Source organism: Hyperoodon ampullatus (genome assembly GCF_949752795.1).
Source record: "Hyperoodon ampullatus genome assembly, chromosome: X".
NCBI classification, from domain to species: Eukaryota; Metazoa; Chordata; class Mammalia; order Artiodactyla; family Ziphiidae; genus Hyperoodon; species Hyperoodon ampullatus.
Window position 1 is genome coordinate 106917891 of NC_136913.1, and position 18167 is coordinate 106936057.

General features: G+C 35.1%; 1 protein-coding gene across 1 annotated transcript in view; it reads left to right on the plus strand.

The window, feature by feature from the left end:
• STAG2 (STAG2 cohesin complex component) overlaps positions 1-18167 on the plus strand; it is a 118396-nt gene that overhangs the window by 60605 nt on the left and 39624 nt on the right. Inside the window, exons 7-14 of the mRNA XM_079727422.1 lie at positions 2115-2319; positions 4273-4424; positions 7085-7158; positions 8290-8413; positions 9208-9306; positions 9403-9482; positions 14766-14873; positions 15920-16031. Of these exons, the coding sequence (XP_079583548.1) occupies positions 2115-2319; positions 4273-4424; positions 7085-7158; positions 8290-8413; positions 9208-9306; positions 9403-9482; positions 14766-14873; positions 15920-16031 (954 nt within the window). The remainder of the gene's footprint in view (positions 1-2114; positions 2320-4272; positions 4425-7084; positions 7159-8289; positions 8414-9207; positions 9307-9402; positions 9483-14765; positions 14874-15919; positions 16032-18167) is intronic.

The following is an 18167-nucleotide window of genomic DNA, read 5'->3' on the forward strand; positions in this document are numbered from 1 at the left end:
TCCTTTATCACAGTGATGTCTTTGAAGTATTGTTGCCAATAAAGACATATTTAGATTTACTATAATATAAACTCCTTCAGGGCAGGGATTTTTGTTTGTTTTGTTCACAGCTGTATTCCAGCACCAGTAGTTTTACTCTTTAAAGCTTTTCACCATGAATTTTCAAGTAGAAAGCCTTGTCTCATTTGAGTTTTATTTGATGTTTTTTGGGGGGTTTTTGCTTACTCAGATGAAGGAACTTTCAACTATCATTCTAAAAGATAGACAAGAGTTGTTAAAATGGCTTTGATGATCACTAAGTGCTATTAATCAGTCTCTAAGTAATTGAGATATAATTAAGAGGAATGGTATTATTTTAACTTTCTGATATTAAATGTTGTAGTGAGAATTTTCTTTCTTCTAAACAGCTATTTGAAACAAGAATCCTGAAATAAGATTTGAAAATATCAGCAAACCAAGTTGCTAACAGCAATTAAGATGACACTTTTCAATATAGCACTAAATGAGCCAATCAGAAAATGTGGAAGAAAACCTTTTTGTGGAGTATTAGGACCTTATTCTCAGATGAGACATAGTTCAACTTTTTTATGGCATGACTTAAAATTTTTAAAAATGTATGGCTCTAACGACAAAATTTAATTGTTAAAAATTTTTACTAAACCATACTGATAAAATGACCTTAAGTTTCTAGGACATTCTTGTCAGAAACTCTTAGAGGTTCTGTGTAGTATTGATCTCTGTTTTTATCTTTATGACTTGCTTGTTTTTAATGATTTATGGAGGACCTCAGTGTATCTTCATTGGTGAATGCCCCATCTTATATGTAGGAGTACTTGAGTACCTGTCTTTCCAGATCATTCTAGCTACATTTCCATTTTTTAAAAAATTATCTCATTGTTTACATCTGCTGACTATTTGATGTCCTGAAGCTAATGAAAACATACATTGTAATCCTTCGATTATTTATAACTCATACATCAATCTATTAGACTGGCTGAGAATGTGATTTCATCATTTTGAATCCATTAAAACATATAGCTTTGGTTTGATGTTGGTTTGGTTTTGTTTTAAAGAAATTTAGTAACCGTATCTTTGCTTATCAGAATAATGTTTTGTTTGATGGGAGAGGCTTTTTATTTTGGTATGTAATTGGTATATGTTTTCATTGGTTAGAGTGAATTCAGAATGTCCATTTTGTTTTTTTTAAAGATTTATTTATTTATTTATTTATTTTAGGCTGCATCGGGTCTTAGTTGCAGCATGCGGGATCTTTGTTGAGGCATGTGGAATCTTTATTTGCGGCTCACGGGCTTCTCTTTAGTTGTGGAGCGTGGATTCCAGAGTACGTGGGCTCTGTAGTTTGCGGCATGCGGGCTCTCTAGTTGAGGCGTGAGTTCAGTAGTTGTGGCTCATGGGCTTAGTTGCCCCATGGCATATGGTATCCCAGTTCCCTGTCTAGGGATCAAACCTGTGTCCCCTGCATATTGTAAGGCGGATTTTTTACCACTGGACCACTAGGGAAGTCCCATCCATTTTGATCTTAAATAAAAGAGATGTGTTCAAAGGTACCTCTACCTTTGCATATTATTCTCCTGCCTACTTTGAGGATTTATTATAGAAGAAAGATGAAATAAAGGAGTCTTTCTTTAAAAAATAAATTTGTTTATTTATTTATATTTTATTTTTGGCTGCATTGGGTCTTCATTGCTGCGCGCGGGCTTTCTCTAGTTGCGGCAAGCGGGGGCTACTCTTCGTTGCGGTGCGCGGGTTTCTCATTGCGGTGGCTTCTCTTGTTTCAGAGCATGGGCTCTAGGCGTGTGGACTTAAGTAGTTGTGGCACGTGGACTCAGTAGTCGTGGCTTGCGGGCTCCAGAGCACAGGCTCAGTAGTTGTGGCGCACGGGCTTAGTTGCTCCGTGGCATGTGAGATCTTCTCGGACCAGGGCTCGAACCTGTGTCCCCTGCATTGGCAGCCGGATTCTTAACCACTGCGCCACCAGGGAGGTCCGATAAAGGAGTCTTTTCAGCTTCTGCCTAGGGTATTTGAAAAAAAAAGTAAAAGTTTATTAAGTCATGTGTTTGAAATGAAATTGCTGTTTAAAATTTCTGTTTTAGGATAGTGGAGATTATCCACTTACCATGGCTGGTCCTCAGTGGAAGAAGTTCAAATCCAGTTTCTGTGAATTCATTGGCGTATTAGTACGGCAGTGTCAATATAGTATCATATATGATGAGTACATGATGGATACGGTCATTTCACTTCTTACAGGATTGTCTGACTCACAAGTCAGAGCATTTCGACACACAAGCACCCTGGCAGGTCAGTATTTAGAAATATTTTCTGTGCATTTTCTTAGGTTAGAGATCAAAATGATTTTCATTAAAAGAAATGAAATAATGGTGACAAATTAATTTTGTTTATTAAGTAGCCCCTAAGAGGACACTCTCCCCTCTCCTTCAGCCCTCACGAATTACTGGGAATGGAGTGATATTTTCAGTTTTGATTCTCTGAAGGCATAATTAATTTTCTTGTGGTAAACCTACTTGATTCCTATCCACCTCTTCTCCCTTTCTGTGGCATAGTGATCTGTTGGGTTCTTGAAATATGTTTTATCAAGGAAGGTATTGACAGCAAATTTGGGGAACAGTCATTTTGGATATGTAGTTCTAAATGACTTTTATGCATAGTCTCTGCTAGCATAGTCCCTCATGGTATGATGGTCACTACAGGATGATGCTTATTTAATCACACCACAAAAAGTTGATTTTTCTTACGCTTCTGAGTAACTTTAGGCTGAGTCAGATTCTTTGATCTTTAAACTTTAATGAAATGAGTTACATTTTTAAGGCTCACATGATTAATTCTAGAACAGTGGTTTTTAGTGTTGATGTTGATAAAATGTTCTGGTTTCTCTTTTGTGCTGAAAGTACTATTATTGAATATGTGCTTTTTGGTTTGAGTTTGAATAAATCAACTAGGCATTAATTGTTACTATAGTATTCTAAGCCTTAATGATAGAATATTTTGATTTCTACAAAAATTTTTCTTTCTCTAAGTTTGGGGATGTTTTTTTCCTTTAGAGTATTTCCCCAGAGAATTAAAGCTATGATTAAAGATGTACTTCTGCTCAGCCCTCCATTTAAAAAAAAATAAAATGCATACAATCAACCTGTAGGTTTTGCTTTTAGATTTGAGGTCACAAAATATGAATGTGATCTTGCTCTGTGAATTTAGGTAGCTTTTTAAGAACTTGAACAGTTAAAGTAAATTAAAACATATATGATGGGGTAAGGTGGGTAATTTTAGATCAGAATGACAAACTGGTTTGCTGAAGGTGTGGAATAGCTCAGAAGATTGGGAATCTCTTTTAAAGAGAGCCAATAGCCACAAATTAAGGTTTAGTTTTGTGGTGTTCTATCACACAGTGAACCAGGTCTGAGACATAGTCTGGACTAAGCTATATTAAGCATAAAGTGTTCAGATATTTCAATTAATAAGTTTGAAATCACAGGCAGTGAGTCTTGTCTCAGTAGCAAGAGTTCAGTAACAGAAGGTAGAGATCTGGAAGAACTCTGATAAAAAGCACTTTATTGAGTGATATTTTACTCTTTGTACTTTTGACTTTTTATCTAGATCTGTCCTTCATAATCGCACCATTGTCTTTATGATGATATGTAATAGAGTAAAATTAAAGGAAATCAAATACTGATAAAACTGTCCAACATTTCTACACACTGTACTTTGATAAAAAGCACTTAAGTTCCCTCCCCCTTTTGTTACTGGATAGCTAAACGACTGCTGTATGAATCAAAATTTATTTAGAAGGTGAATCGTGGTCTCTGGAAAAGGTCATTGTAGGGGACATATATCATAGTATAGTGGGATTTGAGCATAGTCTAGAGTCAGATTACCTAGTTTTGAATCTTGGTTTAACTATGTATATGAACGGTGTAGTCTGAGGCAGATTTCTTAATCTCCCTGAGCTTCAGGTTCTTCATGAATGAAATGAGGATAATACTTAACTTTGAGGGCTGTTGTAAGGATTAGGAGTTAATCCATGAAAAGTATTTAGCATAGGTAACTGACATATACTAAGTATTCAATACACATTAGCTGTTGTTTTACTATTGTTGTTTTCATTTGTAGCAGCTATATTTTTCTTTTCTGTTAGAAGCAGAACAGCCCATCTTGTTTTTAATTTCTCTTAATTTGATCTTAACTTGTAAATTTTTGTGTCTGAGACTAAGTTCAACATTTTCCATTTAAAAATAGCTATGAAGTTGATGACAGCTTTGGTGAATGTGGCACTAAATCTTAGCATTAATATGGATAATACACAAAGACAATATGAGGCAGAACGGAATAAAATGATTGGAAAACGAGCCAATGAGAGGCTAGAACTCCTGCTACAGAAGCGGAAAGAGGTACATACACTTTTGCACTGAATATTTAAGCTATTAATCTGTAACTAACTTGGTCACCATTAATTATGATATAACTTTGCTAGTTCATCAGATAAATTTTTTTGAAAAATTTAAACAACATGTTTCAAGTTGTTTATACATCTAACTTATTTTTGTTGATTATTCATGCCAACAATACCTTCTGTGTATATATTCTTTCTGTGTGGACTAGGATTAAGAGTTCAAGGCTTCACATAAGGAGTCCTGGGCCAGTCTGACAAGCTGCTTAATGCTTTAGTGTTGTTCATCTCTACTGTGAAAATATCTCTCCTAACTTCCTCCCTCAGCTTATTGTCAGGATGAAATGAGGTTTCACTTATGTAAAGTCACTTTGAAAAATAACTTATAAGCTATTTATGCTGTCATAATCTGTGTTTTTGGTTTTTTTGTAGTGTAAGAGGCACCTGGTTAACATTAATGACCACCAAATTCAACTTTGAATGAGGAAAATATATTTTTTCAGTTTTATGCTAAATAATAATAAATAAAATCTTTCGATGTTGTGTTTTTTGGTCGTTGTTGTTGTTGTCTCCCCTGCCCCCATGCCGTGCGGCTTGTGGGATCTTAGTTCCCTGACCAGGGATTGAACCCAGGCCCTGGCAGTGAAAGTGCCGAGCCCTAACCACTGGACTGCCAGGGAATTCCCTTGATGTTGTGTTTTTGATTTAAATTTCTCCTTCATTGGTGATGTAATATTTTGCTATCTGATATTGGGGATGTTTATTTTTATTTCTAATAGGCAAAGTCTGATGTTTCAGAAATATTAGTAATGCAGTTGAGTTAAAATATTTGCCGTGGTATTCCATAAATAACTTACTTGAGTTTGACATTTTTGGGGGGGTAGTGGTAACTATAATTTAAAAGTTGGTTATTTCTGAGATAGCCAATAACTTTTTAAAATGCCCCCTGCTCAAGAAAAGCCAGAAATATCTTGCCCACATTTCCAGCATACCTAAACTCCTCATCTTTTTCACGTACGGTTGACCCTTGAACAATACAGCTTTGAACTGTGCAAATCCATTGATACTTGGATTTTTTTTCAGTAGTAAATATTACAGTACTTACATGATCCACGGTTGGTTGAATCTTTGGTTGTGGAACCTTGTATGTGGAGAAACTGTGGACACAGAGAAACTGCATATACGGAGGGCCAACTATAAGTTTTATTTGGATTTTCAACTGTGTGGAGGGTCAGCGTCCCTAGCCCCTGCGTTGTTCACGGGTCAACTGTAGTTGAAATGAAGAATTGACCTTTTTGCCCCTTAATTTAGTTAATAAATTGCATTGGATGCTTTATTAGATGAACATAATGCATGAAATTATGGCCTGATTCTAAGATTCTGAACATAGAATGAGTGGATATAGGTAAAAAGGGGTTTTGAGTTTAAAATTCTTGTACAAATATAAGATATTAATACTTCTAGCTTGGGTTAAGTTTTTAAACATGTTGAAAGACCACCTGTGCCTTTGACTGTGCTAATGAATACAAGTGCATGCCCTTGTTAGCATTATTTGGAAATGTGAGATTATATTCATGAAAAGAAAAAAAATTTTTACAGAAACATACAACATAATCTAAAAGCTAATTAAGGGCTTCCCTGGTGGCACAGTGGTTGATAGTCCACCTGCCGATGCAGGGGACACGGGTTCGTGCCCCGGTCCAGGAGGATCCCACATGCCGTGGAGCGGCTGGACCCGTAAGCCATGGCCGCTGACATGGCCGCTGAGCCTGTGCGTCCGGAGCCTGTGCTCCGCGACGGGAGAGGCCACAACGGTGAGAGGCCTGCGTACCGCAAAAAAAAAAAAAAAGCTAATTAATACTTAGCGTGTGAAAGATTTTCCTTGTAATTCTCAAGCTCTGAAACAATTTTCTCTTAACTCTCAAGCTCTGAGTTGAAAATATATGGGAGTAAATAAGTCAATCAAGATTTGAAATGTTTAGTTGATTATTTCAAGTGAGCCTTGTTTTCCTCAAAAATATTTAGCAGGGAGACAAATTTTTTGCCAAGTTATTTTACTCAAATCATTTTTGTTCTTTGAGCAGGCACTAGTTAACATGACTTATTTTTCAGATGCTGAAGACCAAGATAATGAAACATTGCTATGCTTTTTTGATTATGTTATATAATATGTATTATAATAAATACATAACAGATTTCTTTATGTACATTTATACAATGAAAATATGTGACCATTTAAAAAATTAGTCTACCAGCTAAACATTAAAAACCAAGTACACATATTCCAGGTATCAAGGGACTGTGGCTACCTGATAGACAACAGCTCTTAATTTTTGTATGTGGACACTTTTTGTTTAGTGGAATTAAGAATTGGGTGCTCGCTTCGGCAGCACATATACTAAAATTGGAACGAGAAGATTAGCATGGCCCCTGCGCAAGGATGACACGCAAATTCGTGAAGTGTTCCATATTTTTGTTAGAAAGCAGAAACTAACACACCACTGTAAAGCAATTATACTCCAATAAAGATGTTAAAAAAAAAGGAATTGGGTGTAATAACCAAAACACTGGAGAAACCTGCATTTGTGCTTGCAACAGCTTTTAGATGTCCTTTTGGTTCTCTTCCATTACAATTGAAAAGAAATGATGTGTTCTTTTCAGCTTCAAGAAAATCAAGATGAAATAGAAAATATGATGAATGCAATATTTAAGGGAGTGTTTGTACATAGATACCGGTAAGTCAGGATAGTTCTTTTAATGTAACTCTTATTCTGTTCAAGTTTGGATATTTAGTGGTTTAGGTAATATAAGTTTAGTGGAAATCGTGTTAGAGTAAGATCAGTGTTAGAATCTAAGCTCTTCCACTGATTGAGACACTCTATGCAAGTTACTTAACTGCTCTCAACTTTGTTTTCTATCTGAAAATGGGGTAATATTGTGCTTGACTTGTAGATGCCCAGAAAATGGAAGCTACTGCTGTTATTAGGAGTCAGGGTACAGAATACTTAATTGATTTTGGAGGTACTATGTTAGTAGAGACTGTACGTTCTGATTCCTGACTCTTTCCTCTTCCATTTGAATATCAGTGGGAAAAGCTGGATAGATTTAAGTGAGATGTTTCCCTTATTTTGAATGAGTAGAGGAAAGAAATAGGTAATCTTACCACCATTTCTGCTGTAACCTATTCTTTAAATGTTGGTGGCATGTTTATTTAACTTCTCCGTCATTTCCTTAACTTGGCAGTTATTGAATCAGGTTAATACTTCCTTTGTAATATCCCTTTGTCTATTCTTACCTTTTTATTTCTGTTGTCACCATTACCTTAGTCTGTTCCCTCGTCATTCTCATGCCTAGAGATTATTGCAGTTGTCTTAAAATGTTCTTTTGTTGAATCATTCTTCTGCTCAAAAGCCTTGAATGACTTACCATTACCTACAGGATGAATTCAAAATAATTTAGTCTGACATTCAAATCCAAATTGAGCTTGGCCTCAATATTAGGTGTAACTAATTCTCACCTGGAAAATATTATCTAACCAGACTAGTGTTCCTGCTGTCTGAACACACCATGCCCAGGAGGTGTGAACAAAGGCTGGGGTATGGCATGGTATAAAAGGTGGGGATTGGATTCTGTTTGTAGGTTTATTTAACTTTAAATATTTATATGGTGATAATTATGCTTTGACAACTAGACTGTAAGCTCTTGGCATTCGGGGGCCATGCTTCAATTCTACTTTGAAATCCCCAATAATACTTAAGGTAGTGGTATATTCATAGTAGGTATGAAGTATTTGGCGCTGCTTAAATAAACCACAAATCCTGTGGTATGCTGGCACTAATATGCATAATTTTCCTTCCTCCATGCAGGGATGCAATAGCTGAAATCCGAGCTATTTGCATTGAAGAAATTGGCATTTGGATGAAAATGTATAGTGATGCCTTTCTTAATGACAGTTATTTAAAATATGTTGGTTGGACTATGCATGATAAGGTAAGATATGCCTTATAGACTGCTTTTCTTTTTACACATAGGCATAGCTATCTGCTGCTCTCATTCATAGTGACTTATCTGCATATAGGTATAACTGGGAGCACATTCCTATAGGCCTCTCTCCTTTATTCTTTTCTGTCCGCTCCATGAAAATATCGTCTCTATCACAAAGTTCCCTAGTTTTTTGAATCTTGGCCACTGATTTAGCCTTCAATCTTGAAACAATTTGTGTACTGAAACAATGGATCATGTAGGTGATGGTGGTAGTGGTGAGACATTTCTTAGAGCAGTAAGAATTCTTACTCTGTTAATATGTAAGTGCTATATACATTTTAAAATTTCTTTAATTTTGCTTCTCTTGATAAACATGTATCTTAGCCAGATTATAAGTTACAACTTGGCTTCTGACCTTTTTTATTTTTTTTTAATTAATCTACCTTTCTCTTAGTCTGCCTCTTCACAAGCCTTGAAGTTCTTTGTATATATTCCTTACAAATATTACTTTCTGTAAAGGAAAACTTACTGTGAAGTATGCTACTATCGTCTTTCACAATAGTATTGCTCTGAAAAAATTTTCAAAAAATTTTCATTTGACCTACAGCAGTAGTAACCCCAAGGTATTTAGTTTTAAATGTTTATGTATTGATTGCTATTTTTGCATTATCAAAGATGAGAGTTTCTGAAGAAATGCTATTGTATAGAACATTTAAAGTAGAAAATATTGTAAGTATCTTGAATGTTCAGGTTGAAAATATGCAGAGTTTTAATGCATTTTCTCCTCTTGTTTCATTCAGCAAGGTGAGGTAAGACTCAAATGTCTCACTGCTCTACAAGGGCTTTATTATAACAAAGAGCTTAATTCCAAACTGGAGCTATTTACCAGTCGGTTCAAGGTTAGTATTACTCTAAGTATTTAAAAATTACCTGTTATTTGAAAGTATTTTTTCTGGCTTTCCCTTTAAGAATATTTTAATTATTTTTGTCCTTAGGATAGAATTGTGTCTATGACCCTTGACAAAGAATATGATGTTGCAGTACAAGCAATAAAATTACTCACTCTTGTTTTACAGTAAGTATGGGTTTTTTAAAATATTTATTTATTTATTTGGCTGCCCTGGGTCTTAGTTGCGGCATGTGGGATCTTTTAGTTGTGGCATGCAGGCTCTCAGTTGTAACATGCATGTGGGATCTAGTTCCCTGACCAGGGATCGAACCCGGGCTCCCTGCATTGGGAGTGCAGAGTCTTAACCACTGGACCACCAGGGAAGTCCAACAGTAATAAGTATGTATTTATTGCATATTGCTAATGTCTAGTTATCTAAATAATACATTAGAATACTTGGTTTAAATTTGTCTAGATCTAAATTTTAATAACTTGGGGTTTTACAGCAAGAAGTTTAATTTTTTCATGTAAAGTTGAGAAAACAGGAAGAGAGAACCATTGGACTAGAAAATTCTGAGCTAGGAATTCATGTGTTCTCATTCTCTTGACTAGTTTCCTTTCAATTTTACTGTCTCTAGATGCTCTTGAAATAAAGTTAAACACTTGAATGTGTTAAATATGCCTATCATATTTTGTCACACTATTATTTTTTAAAGATTTTATTTATTATTTATTTATCTTATTTATTTTTGGCTGTGTTGGGTCTTAGTTGCGGCATGCAAGATCTTCGCTGAGGCATGCGGGATCTTTCGTTGCGGTGCGTGGGCGTCTCTTTAATTGTGGCGTGCGGGTTTTCTCTCTCTAGTTGTGGCGCGCAGGCTCCAGTGCGCGTGGGCTCTGTAGTTGTGGCACACGGGTTCTAGAGTGCATGGGCTCTATAGTTTGCGGCACGTGGGCTCTAGTTGAGGTGCGAGAGCTCTGTAGTTGTGGCGTGCTTGTTGCCCCTTGGCATGTGGGATCTTAGTTCCCTAACCAGGGATCAAACCTGTGTCCCCTGCATTGTAAGGCAGATTCTTTACCACTGGACCACCAGGGAAGTCCCTTGTCACACTTTTAGAAATTAGTATTTACTCAAACTTATCTGTAAAAAATCTGAATTTAAAATGTATTCTATTATGTTAAAATGTAAAAGTGATGGAATTCCCTTTTTTTCTTTTTAAAAAGGTATGATGGTATATATATAAGATTTACCATTTAAACATATTTAAGAGTACAGATCAGTGGAATTAAGTACATTCATATTGTTGTGCAGCCATCACCATTATCCATCTCCAGAACCTTTTTTATTTTCCCATACTGATACTCTGTAGACGACTGCCAAGTGTGATTTTAAGTCATATTGTCTACTCTTTATCTCTGAATTTGATTATTTTAGGTACCTCATATAAGTGGAATTATACAATATTTGCCCTTTTGTAGCAGGCTTATTTCACTTAGCATAATGTCTTCAGAATTCATCCATGTTAGGTTATGTATCAGAATTTTATTCCTTTTTGAGACTCAGTATGTTCCATTGTATGAATAACACTATTTATTCATTCATCTGTTAATGGACATTTAGGTTGTTAACATGATCCAAATAATTGCAAAAGGGCCTTTTCAAAAAAAATCATAGCATGCTAATTCTGATACTCATATGTACGGGAAAGTCATCATGTAAGAGTAGCCAGCAAAATTCTGATAAAAACTAATGAGAGACGACTACCCGGTATGATTTTAAGTCATATTGTAAAACCACAGTAACTTTTATTATTATTATTAATTTAAAAAATTGAAGTATAGTTGATTTACAGTGTTGTGTTAATTTCAGGTGTACAGCAAAGTGTTTCGGTTATACATATATATAGTAGGTCCTTGCTGGTTATCTATTTTATACATAGCAGTATGTATATGTTAATCCCAAACTCCTAATTTATCCCTCCCTCCCCCTACCATAGTAACTTCTAAATTTTGACACTAGTATGTGAATAGACAGAAATCAATGGCACAGAATAAAGAAAAGAGACAAACTTAAATGCATCCAGGAACCTAGTGTAGGGTAAGGGTCGTTTCCTATCAGAAAATAAATGGTTTTGTGACACTTAGGTTCTATTTGGGGGGAAATTAAATTGGATTCATATTTCGACCTTATATAGAAATGATTTCCAGGTGGATGAAATGTTTAAATGTAGATAAATGAGACCATTAAAGTGCTAGATGAAAACTTAGGGGAAGATTAAACATTTATATTTTATATGTAAACTGAGCAATGTCTTTCTAAGTATGACATAAAACCTAGACATTAAAAAAAATACTGAATTTTAACTACATGAAAAACTAGAAGAAAAAAAACTAGAAATGTGTATATGACATAAAATATAAACAAACTCAGAAAACAAATGACAGACTGGGCAAAATATTTGCATCATAGGAGTCACTTTCAATAAATCAATAAAAAGAACAGAAACCCAATAGGAAAACAGTCAAAAGTTAGGAGCCACATCATTGACAGAAAAGAAAATAAAAATTTAAACATATGAAAAGTTGTTTAGCCGTACTTAGAGACATGTATATTAAAATGAGACCATCTTTTACCTATTTCTTGACAAAGATACAAAATGTGTTTGGTAATACACTATGTTGGTAAGGCTATGCAAAAACAGACCCTTGTACATTATTGATGGGACTATGAATTGGTATAACCTCTTTGGAGCAAAGCTTGGCAGTATCTATTCAAAATATAAAATGCTTACATTCTCTAACATAGTACTATTTGTAATAGAATTTTGGAAATATTCTAGGTGATTATTAATAGAGGAAGAATTAAATTTATATATAATAACTAATAGAAGCACCTCATAAGGGTTATCTCATTTAATGCAGCAGTCCTGTGTGAGAAGCATGGTTGTTAACCCCATTTATATGAAATGGACTACATTGCAGTCATTAAAAAGAAGGCAGGGCTTCCCTGATGACGCAGTGGTTGAGAATCTGCCTGCCAATGCAGGGGACACGGGTTCGAGCCCTGGTCTGGGAAGATCCCACATGTTGCAGAGCAACTAGGCCCGTGAGCCACAACTACTGAGCCTGCGCGTCTGGAGCTTGTGCTCCGCAACAAGAGAGGCCGCGACAGCGAGAGACCTGCGCACCGCGATGAAGAGTGGCCTCCGCTCGCCGCAACTAGAGAAAGCCCACGCATAGAAATGAAGACCCAACACAGCCAAAAATAAATAAATAAAAATATGCATACAAATTCTTTGATGTTTAAAAAAAAAAAAAAAAGAAGGCAGCTCTACCTCAAAATTTAAATTAGCTGGTTGGGATTAATACATACACACTACTATATATAAAATAGATAATCAACAAGGACATACTGTATAACACAGGGAACTTTGCTCACTACTCTGTAACAACCTATATGGGAAAAGAATCTGAAAAAGAATAGATACATGTATATGTATAACTAAATTGCTTTGCTGTACACCTGAAACTAACACAACATAGTAAATCTACTATACTCCAATATAAAATAAAAATTAAATTTAAAAAAATCAGAAAAGAGAAGGCAGCTCTAGATACACTGACATTTTCTGAGAATTCACTTAACTGGGGGGATTTTGAGCAGTCTTAACAATTGCATTTTTCTTTAATTTTTAATTGGATTTAAAAATTATAAGTTTTTATATGCACATGTTATAAAAATATTGAAAGAATCCCGAAGTAAATAAGAAAATAATAGTATCCTACTTATATTTCTACAGCTTCTCCTCTTTCCCTCCGTAATACCCTGTGGACATCTTTTTTTGTTGTTTCTGGTATTTTAATGAAGGGTAATGGCCATTTTTGTTGACTCAGCCATGTATATACCTAATAACTGAAACTTGTCAGGAACATTCCTTATTGGTTAAAATGAGTGAACTACTACACATTTACTATAGTTTCACTGATTTGATTCAATATATATGTATATGTATATATTTTATTATAAGATGGCACAAGTGGTTTTTCCAAAAATGATGCAGTATTACACATCGAGTTAATTTAAATTAAAGTGCTTTTGAAACTTTTAACATTTTGTTTTCATTTTTCTCAAAAAGAAGTAATACTTCCTTAGACATCAGACTTCTGGAAACCTTGTGCACAGCGGAAAACCAAAAAGGATCTGAGCTCCTGAACTAACCATCTACTATCCTTAGGCTTTTTTCTCTGATGGTGGTCCTATGATTCCTAATTTACATATAATGGTAAAAAACCTAGATTGTTTATCTCACAGTAGACTAAAAACATATTAGGAGGGAAAGAGGTGCCAGAGGTCAGGACTTCAAATGCAGAGTCCCACTATGGAAGCACCCAACAAGGTTTACCCTGGTGTACTGTGGTTGATGGGCCTAATAATGACTTTGATTTACCAAGATTTTGTTAGGTTTATTTTGTTCTTTTAAAATAAGGTCAGTAAAATGAGCACTGCATTTTAGTAAGATTTTTTTAATGATACATTGTAAAGGTCTTTGGCACTTAAATTTTAATTATTTGCTAAAATGCTTTTGCATTGCCTTATATGGTGTTTAGTACATGGTGAATGAAGTATTATTCTTCATTGTGAGATAACTGGGGTGTTAGTATATTTTAATGTTGCAATATTGTCTCTTGCCTTAATATTACTATGAAATACATGCAAAATGTTCTCTGTGATTATTAACTCTAAGCTCTTAGCATACCACCACTTCTTTTCCTACGTTAGTTTATATTATTTTGTCTTCATTTCCCTTTAGCATATTTGTCACATTGTTATTTCTCTTAGTATATGTTTCATTATACTCGGTATTCACTCTAATTTTACCTCCCATTGATCTTAGGTGTTAACAAAATACTCAGCTGTTTTGTCAGGGGATGCTTTTACTGATAGACGATAATCAAATAAGATTGATTTCTTCTTTCAGCAGAAGTTTTTAATGAAGGTTTTTTTTAAAATAAATTTATTTTATTCATTTATTTTTGGCTGCGTTGGGTCTTCGTTGCTGCACGCGGGCTTTCTCTAGTTGTGGCGAGCGGGGGCTGCTTTTCATTATGGTGCGCAGGCTTCTCATTGTGGTGGCTTCTCTTGTTGTGGAGCACGGGCTCTAGGCTCACGGGCTTCAGCAGTTGTGGCTCGCAGGCTCTAGAACGCAGGCTCAGTAGTTGTGGCGCATGGGCCTAGTTGCTCCGCGGCATGTGGGGTCTTCCCGGACCAGGGCTCGAACCCGTGTCCCCTGCATTGGCAGGCGGATTCCTAACCACTGCGCCACCAGGGAAGCCCTGAAGGTTTTTTTTAAACACAAGTTTAAAAGTGAAAGTGTACTATTTTTTAATGTGTGAATATGAATTTTTGTAATCAGTATGCTTAAAATTGCAGCATTACTTTGAAAACTGCTATTGCTTATTTCTTTTTAGGAGTAGTGAAGAAGTTCTTACTGCAGAAGATTGTGAAAATGTCTATCATCTGGTTTATTCAGCTCATCGGCCAGTAGCAGTAGCAGCTGGAGAATTTCTCTACAAAAAGTAAATCTGTATTTCTGTTGTTCATTTGTCTAAAGTATACTTTAATGGAAGTAATTTATTGTGTTATAATTCATATTAAAATATATATAAATATAACTTAATAAAAATTATTCAGTACCGGTCTTAAGCCTATTTTTACATTACAAAAAAATATTTTTCAAAATAATAAAAGGTTTTACTTCGAGTACTTTGATAACAGTTTGATATAAGAACCACAAGAATCCTTTAGTCTCATCACTTTTATGTTGCTGTATAACACCTCAGATTAGGTAGTATAGATAGCAGTGTGAATATCTAATCACCGAAAATATTTAGCAAATGTTATGTAATGGCTTTTAAAGTGAACAATTTGAACCACTTGGACTAAACTGTAAGATTTTAAGATTGTAAAGTCTTAAAAGATTTTATTAAAATGCTCATTTGGGGTGAAGCATTTATTAGAAAGAGTACATGATATAAAACATTTACACTACAGTTTTCTATTCATTGTTATCCAGTGATAACTTTGTTGTTTATAAGGAAGAATGATCATGATACCCGTAGAAAGAGGCCACTAAGTTCAGACTTTGGGATAAATTGTGCAAGAAGGATAGAAGGAAAAGACATGTCATTTTTAAAGAGAAGAATGTTTATCATAGATTTATGTACATAAATGGTATAGGTTAGTCAAAGGATAGAAGGAAGAGACATGTCATTTTTAAAGAGAAGAATGTTTATCATAGATTTATGTGCATAAATGGTATAGGTTAGTCATTGTGATACTTTTATAAAAAGAAATGCTTGGTTAAAATGCAGTAAGGGTTTTAAAAAGAAATAATTCACAATGCAACTAACTTGAGAAGTTAATTTAAAAGGATTTAGAAGTACCACCAAGTGTGAAATGAAAAAGGTTTATAGCAATTACTTAGTATAAAGTTGGAAAATACTGTACCTACTCAGCTCCCATGTACTCCTTTGTTAAATGCTTAAATATGGAATTCAGACAGTTTTTTTAAATTAGGAAATTTTTGTTTATTTTAAAAGTAAGTACTTTGCATTTATCATAGGCTCTTCAGTCGTCGAGATCCAGAGGAGGATGGAATGATGAAAAGAAGGGGACGACAAGGTCCAAATGCCAACCTTGTTAAGACATTGGTTTTTTTCTTTCTGGAAAGTGAGGTTAGTTGATGTTCATGTTATACTTATGTTCAAAACAATTTGGAGGTGGGGTTCAAATGATGTAAATCTTAAAATCTTCCAAATATCACAGTGAGTGTTGGATAAAATAGAGTTCTACCAACTCCACACCAAAAAAATTTTTTTTCTGTGTTAGTAAGATACTCAAATGGTATATTTATATGTAGTGCTAAGAGCATGAATTTTGGAGCCAGAAAGACCTGATTGGGCTTCCCTACTTATTATTTGTATAACCTTGATTCAGTTACTTAATCTTTCTAAGCCCATTTTCCTTGTAAAAATGTGGATAATAATTTCTTAGATAACGCTGAGATAATCCATGTAAAACTATTAGCACAGACCTAGCATTTTGTTAGTTCTCAATGTTTGGTACCTGTGATTATTATTGTTGTTGCAGATACAGATTTACATTTAACATGAGCTCTTTTAGGTCTCCCTTAGGTTGAAAACCTACCTGTTCACCAGAATTTGAGAGGACCCAACATACATTTTTAGTATATGTGTATTATTTAATCGTGTTAGGGCCTTTTAATTAGATTTTCTAATTGTTTCTATATATAGAAATACAGTTGGTTTTTGCATATTGATCTCTTATCTGCAGTTTTGCTAAATTCACTTTTTAAAGTAAGTTTTTAATAAAATTCTTAGTATTTTCTATAATATAGAAAGTCATTTGCAAATAATGATGATTTTACTTCTTCCTTTGCTACATTTATGCCATTTTTTCCCCAGCCTTATTGTGGTGGCTAGGGCATCCAGTAGAATGTTGAATAAAAGTGGTGAGAGTAGATAGCTTTGGATTGTTCCTGATCTTAGGGGAAAAGCATCCAATATTTCAACATTAATTACGTTGTTAGTTATAGGTGTTGTGTAACTATTTATTATATTGAGGATGTTTCCTCCTATACCTATTTTTGCTGAGAAGTTTTTTTCAATTTTATTGAAATATAGTTGATTTACAGTGTTGTGTTTAATTTCTGCTCTGCAGCAAAGTGACTCAGTTATACATATGTATATTCTTTTTCATATTTTTTTGTTATGGTTTATCACAGGATACTGAATATAGTTCCCTTGCTGTACTAGGACCTTGTTGTTTATCCATTTTATACATAATAGTTTGCACCTGCTAATATCCCAGACTCTCAGTCCTTCCCTCCCCCACCTCCCCTCCCCCTTGGCAACCACAAGCCTGTTCTCTATATCTGTAAGTCTGTTTTTGTTTCATAGATATGTTCATTTGTGTCGTATTTTTAGATTCTACATATAAGCGATATCATATGGTATTTGTCTTTCTCTTTCTGACTGACTTCGCTTAGTATGATAATCTCTAGGTCCATCCATGTTGCTGCAAATGGCGTTATTTCATTCTTTTTTGTACTGAGTAATATTCCATTGTATGTATGTGTGTATACACACACACACACACACACACACACACACACATATATCTTTCTTTCTGTCTTTTTTTTTTTTGTGGGGGCTGCCCCGCAGGGCATGCAGGATCTTAGTTTCCTGACCAGGGATCGAACCCATGCCCCCTGCAGTGGAAGCATGGAGTCTTTTTTTTTTTTTAACATCTTTATTGGAGTATAATTGCTTTACAATAGTGTGTTAGTTTCTGCTTTATAACAAAGTGAATCAGCTATACATGTATCCCCATATCTCTTCCCTCTTGCATCTCTCTTCCTCCCACCCTCCCTATCACACCCCCCTACGTGGTCACAAAGCACCAAGCTGATTCCCTGTGCTATGCGGCTGCTTCCCACTAGCTATCGGTTTTACCTTTGGTAGTGTATATATGTCCATGCCACTCTCTCACTTTGTCACAGCTTACCCTTCCCCCTCCCCATATCCTCAAGTCCATGCTCTAGTAGGTCTGTGTCTTTATTCCCGTCTTACCCCTAGGTTCTTCATGACATTTTTTTTCTTAAATTCCATATATATGTGTTAGCATACGGTATTTATCTTTCTCTTTCTGACTTACTTCACTCTGTATGACAGACTCTAGGTCTATCCACCTCACTACAAATAGCTCAATTTTGTTTCTTTTTATGGCTGAGTAATATTCCATTGTATATATGTGCCACATCTTCTTTATCTATCTGTCAATACCACATC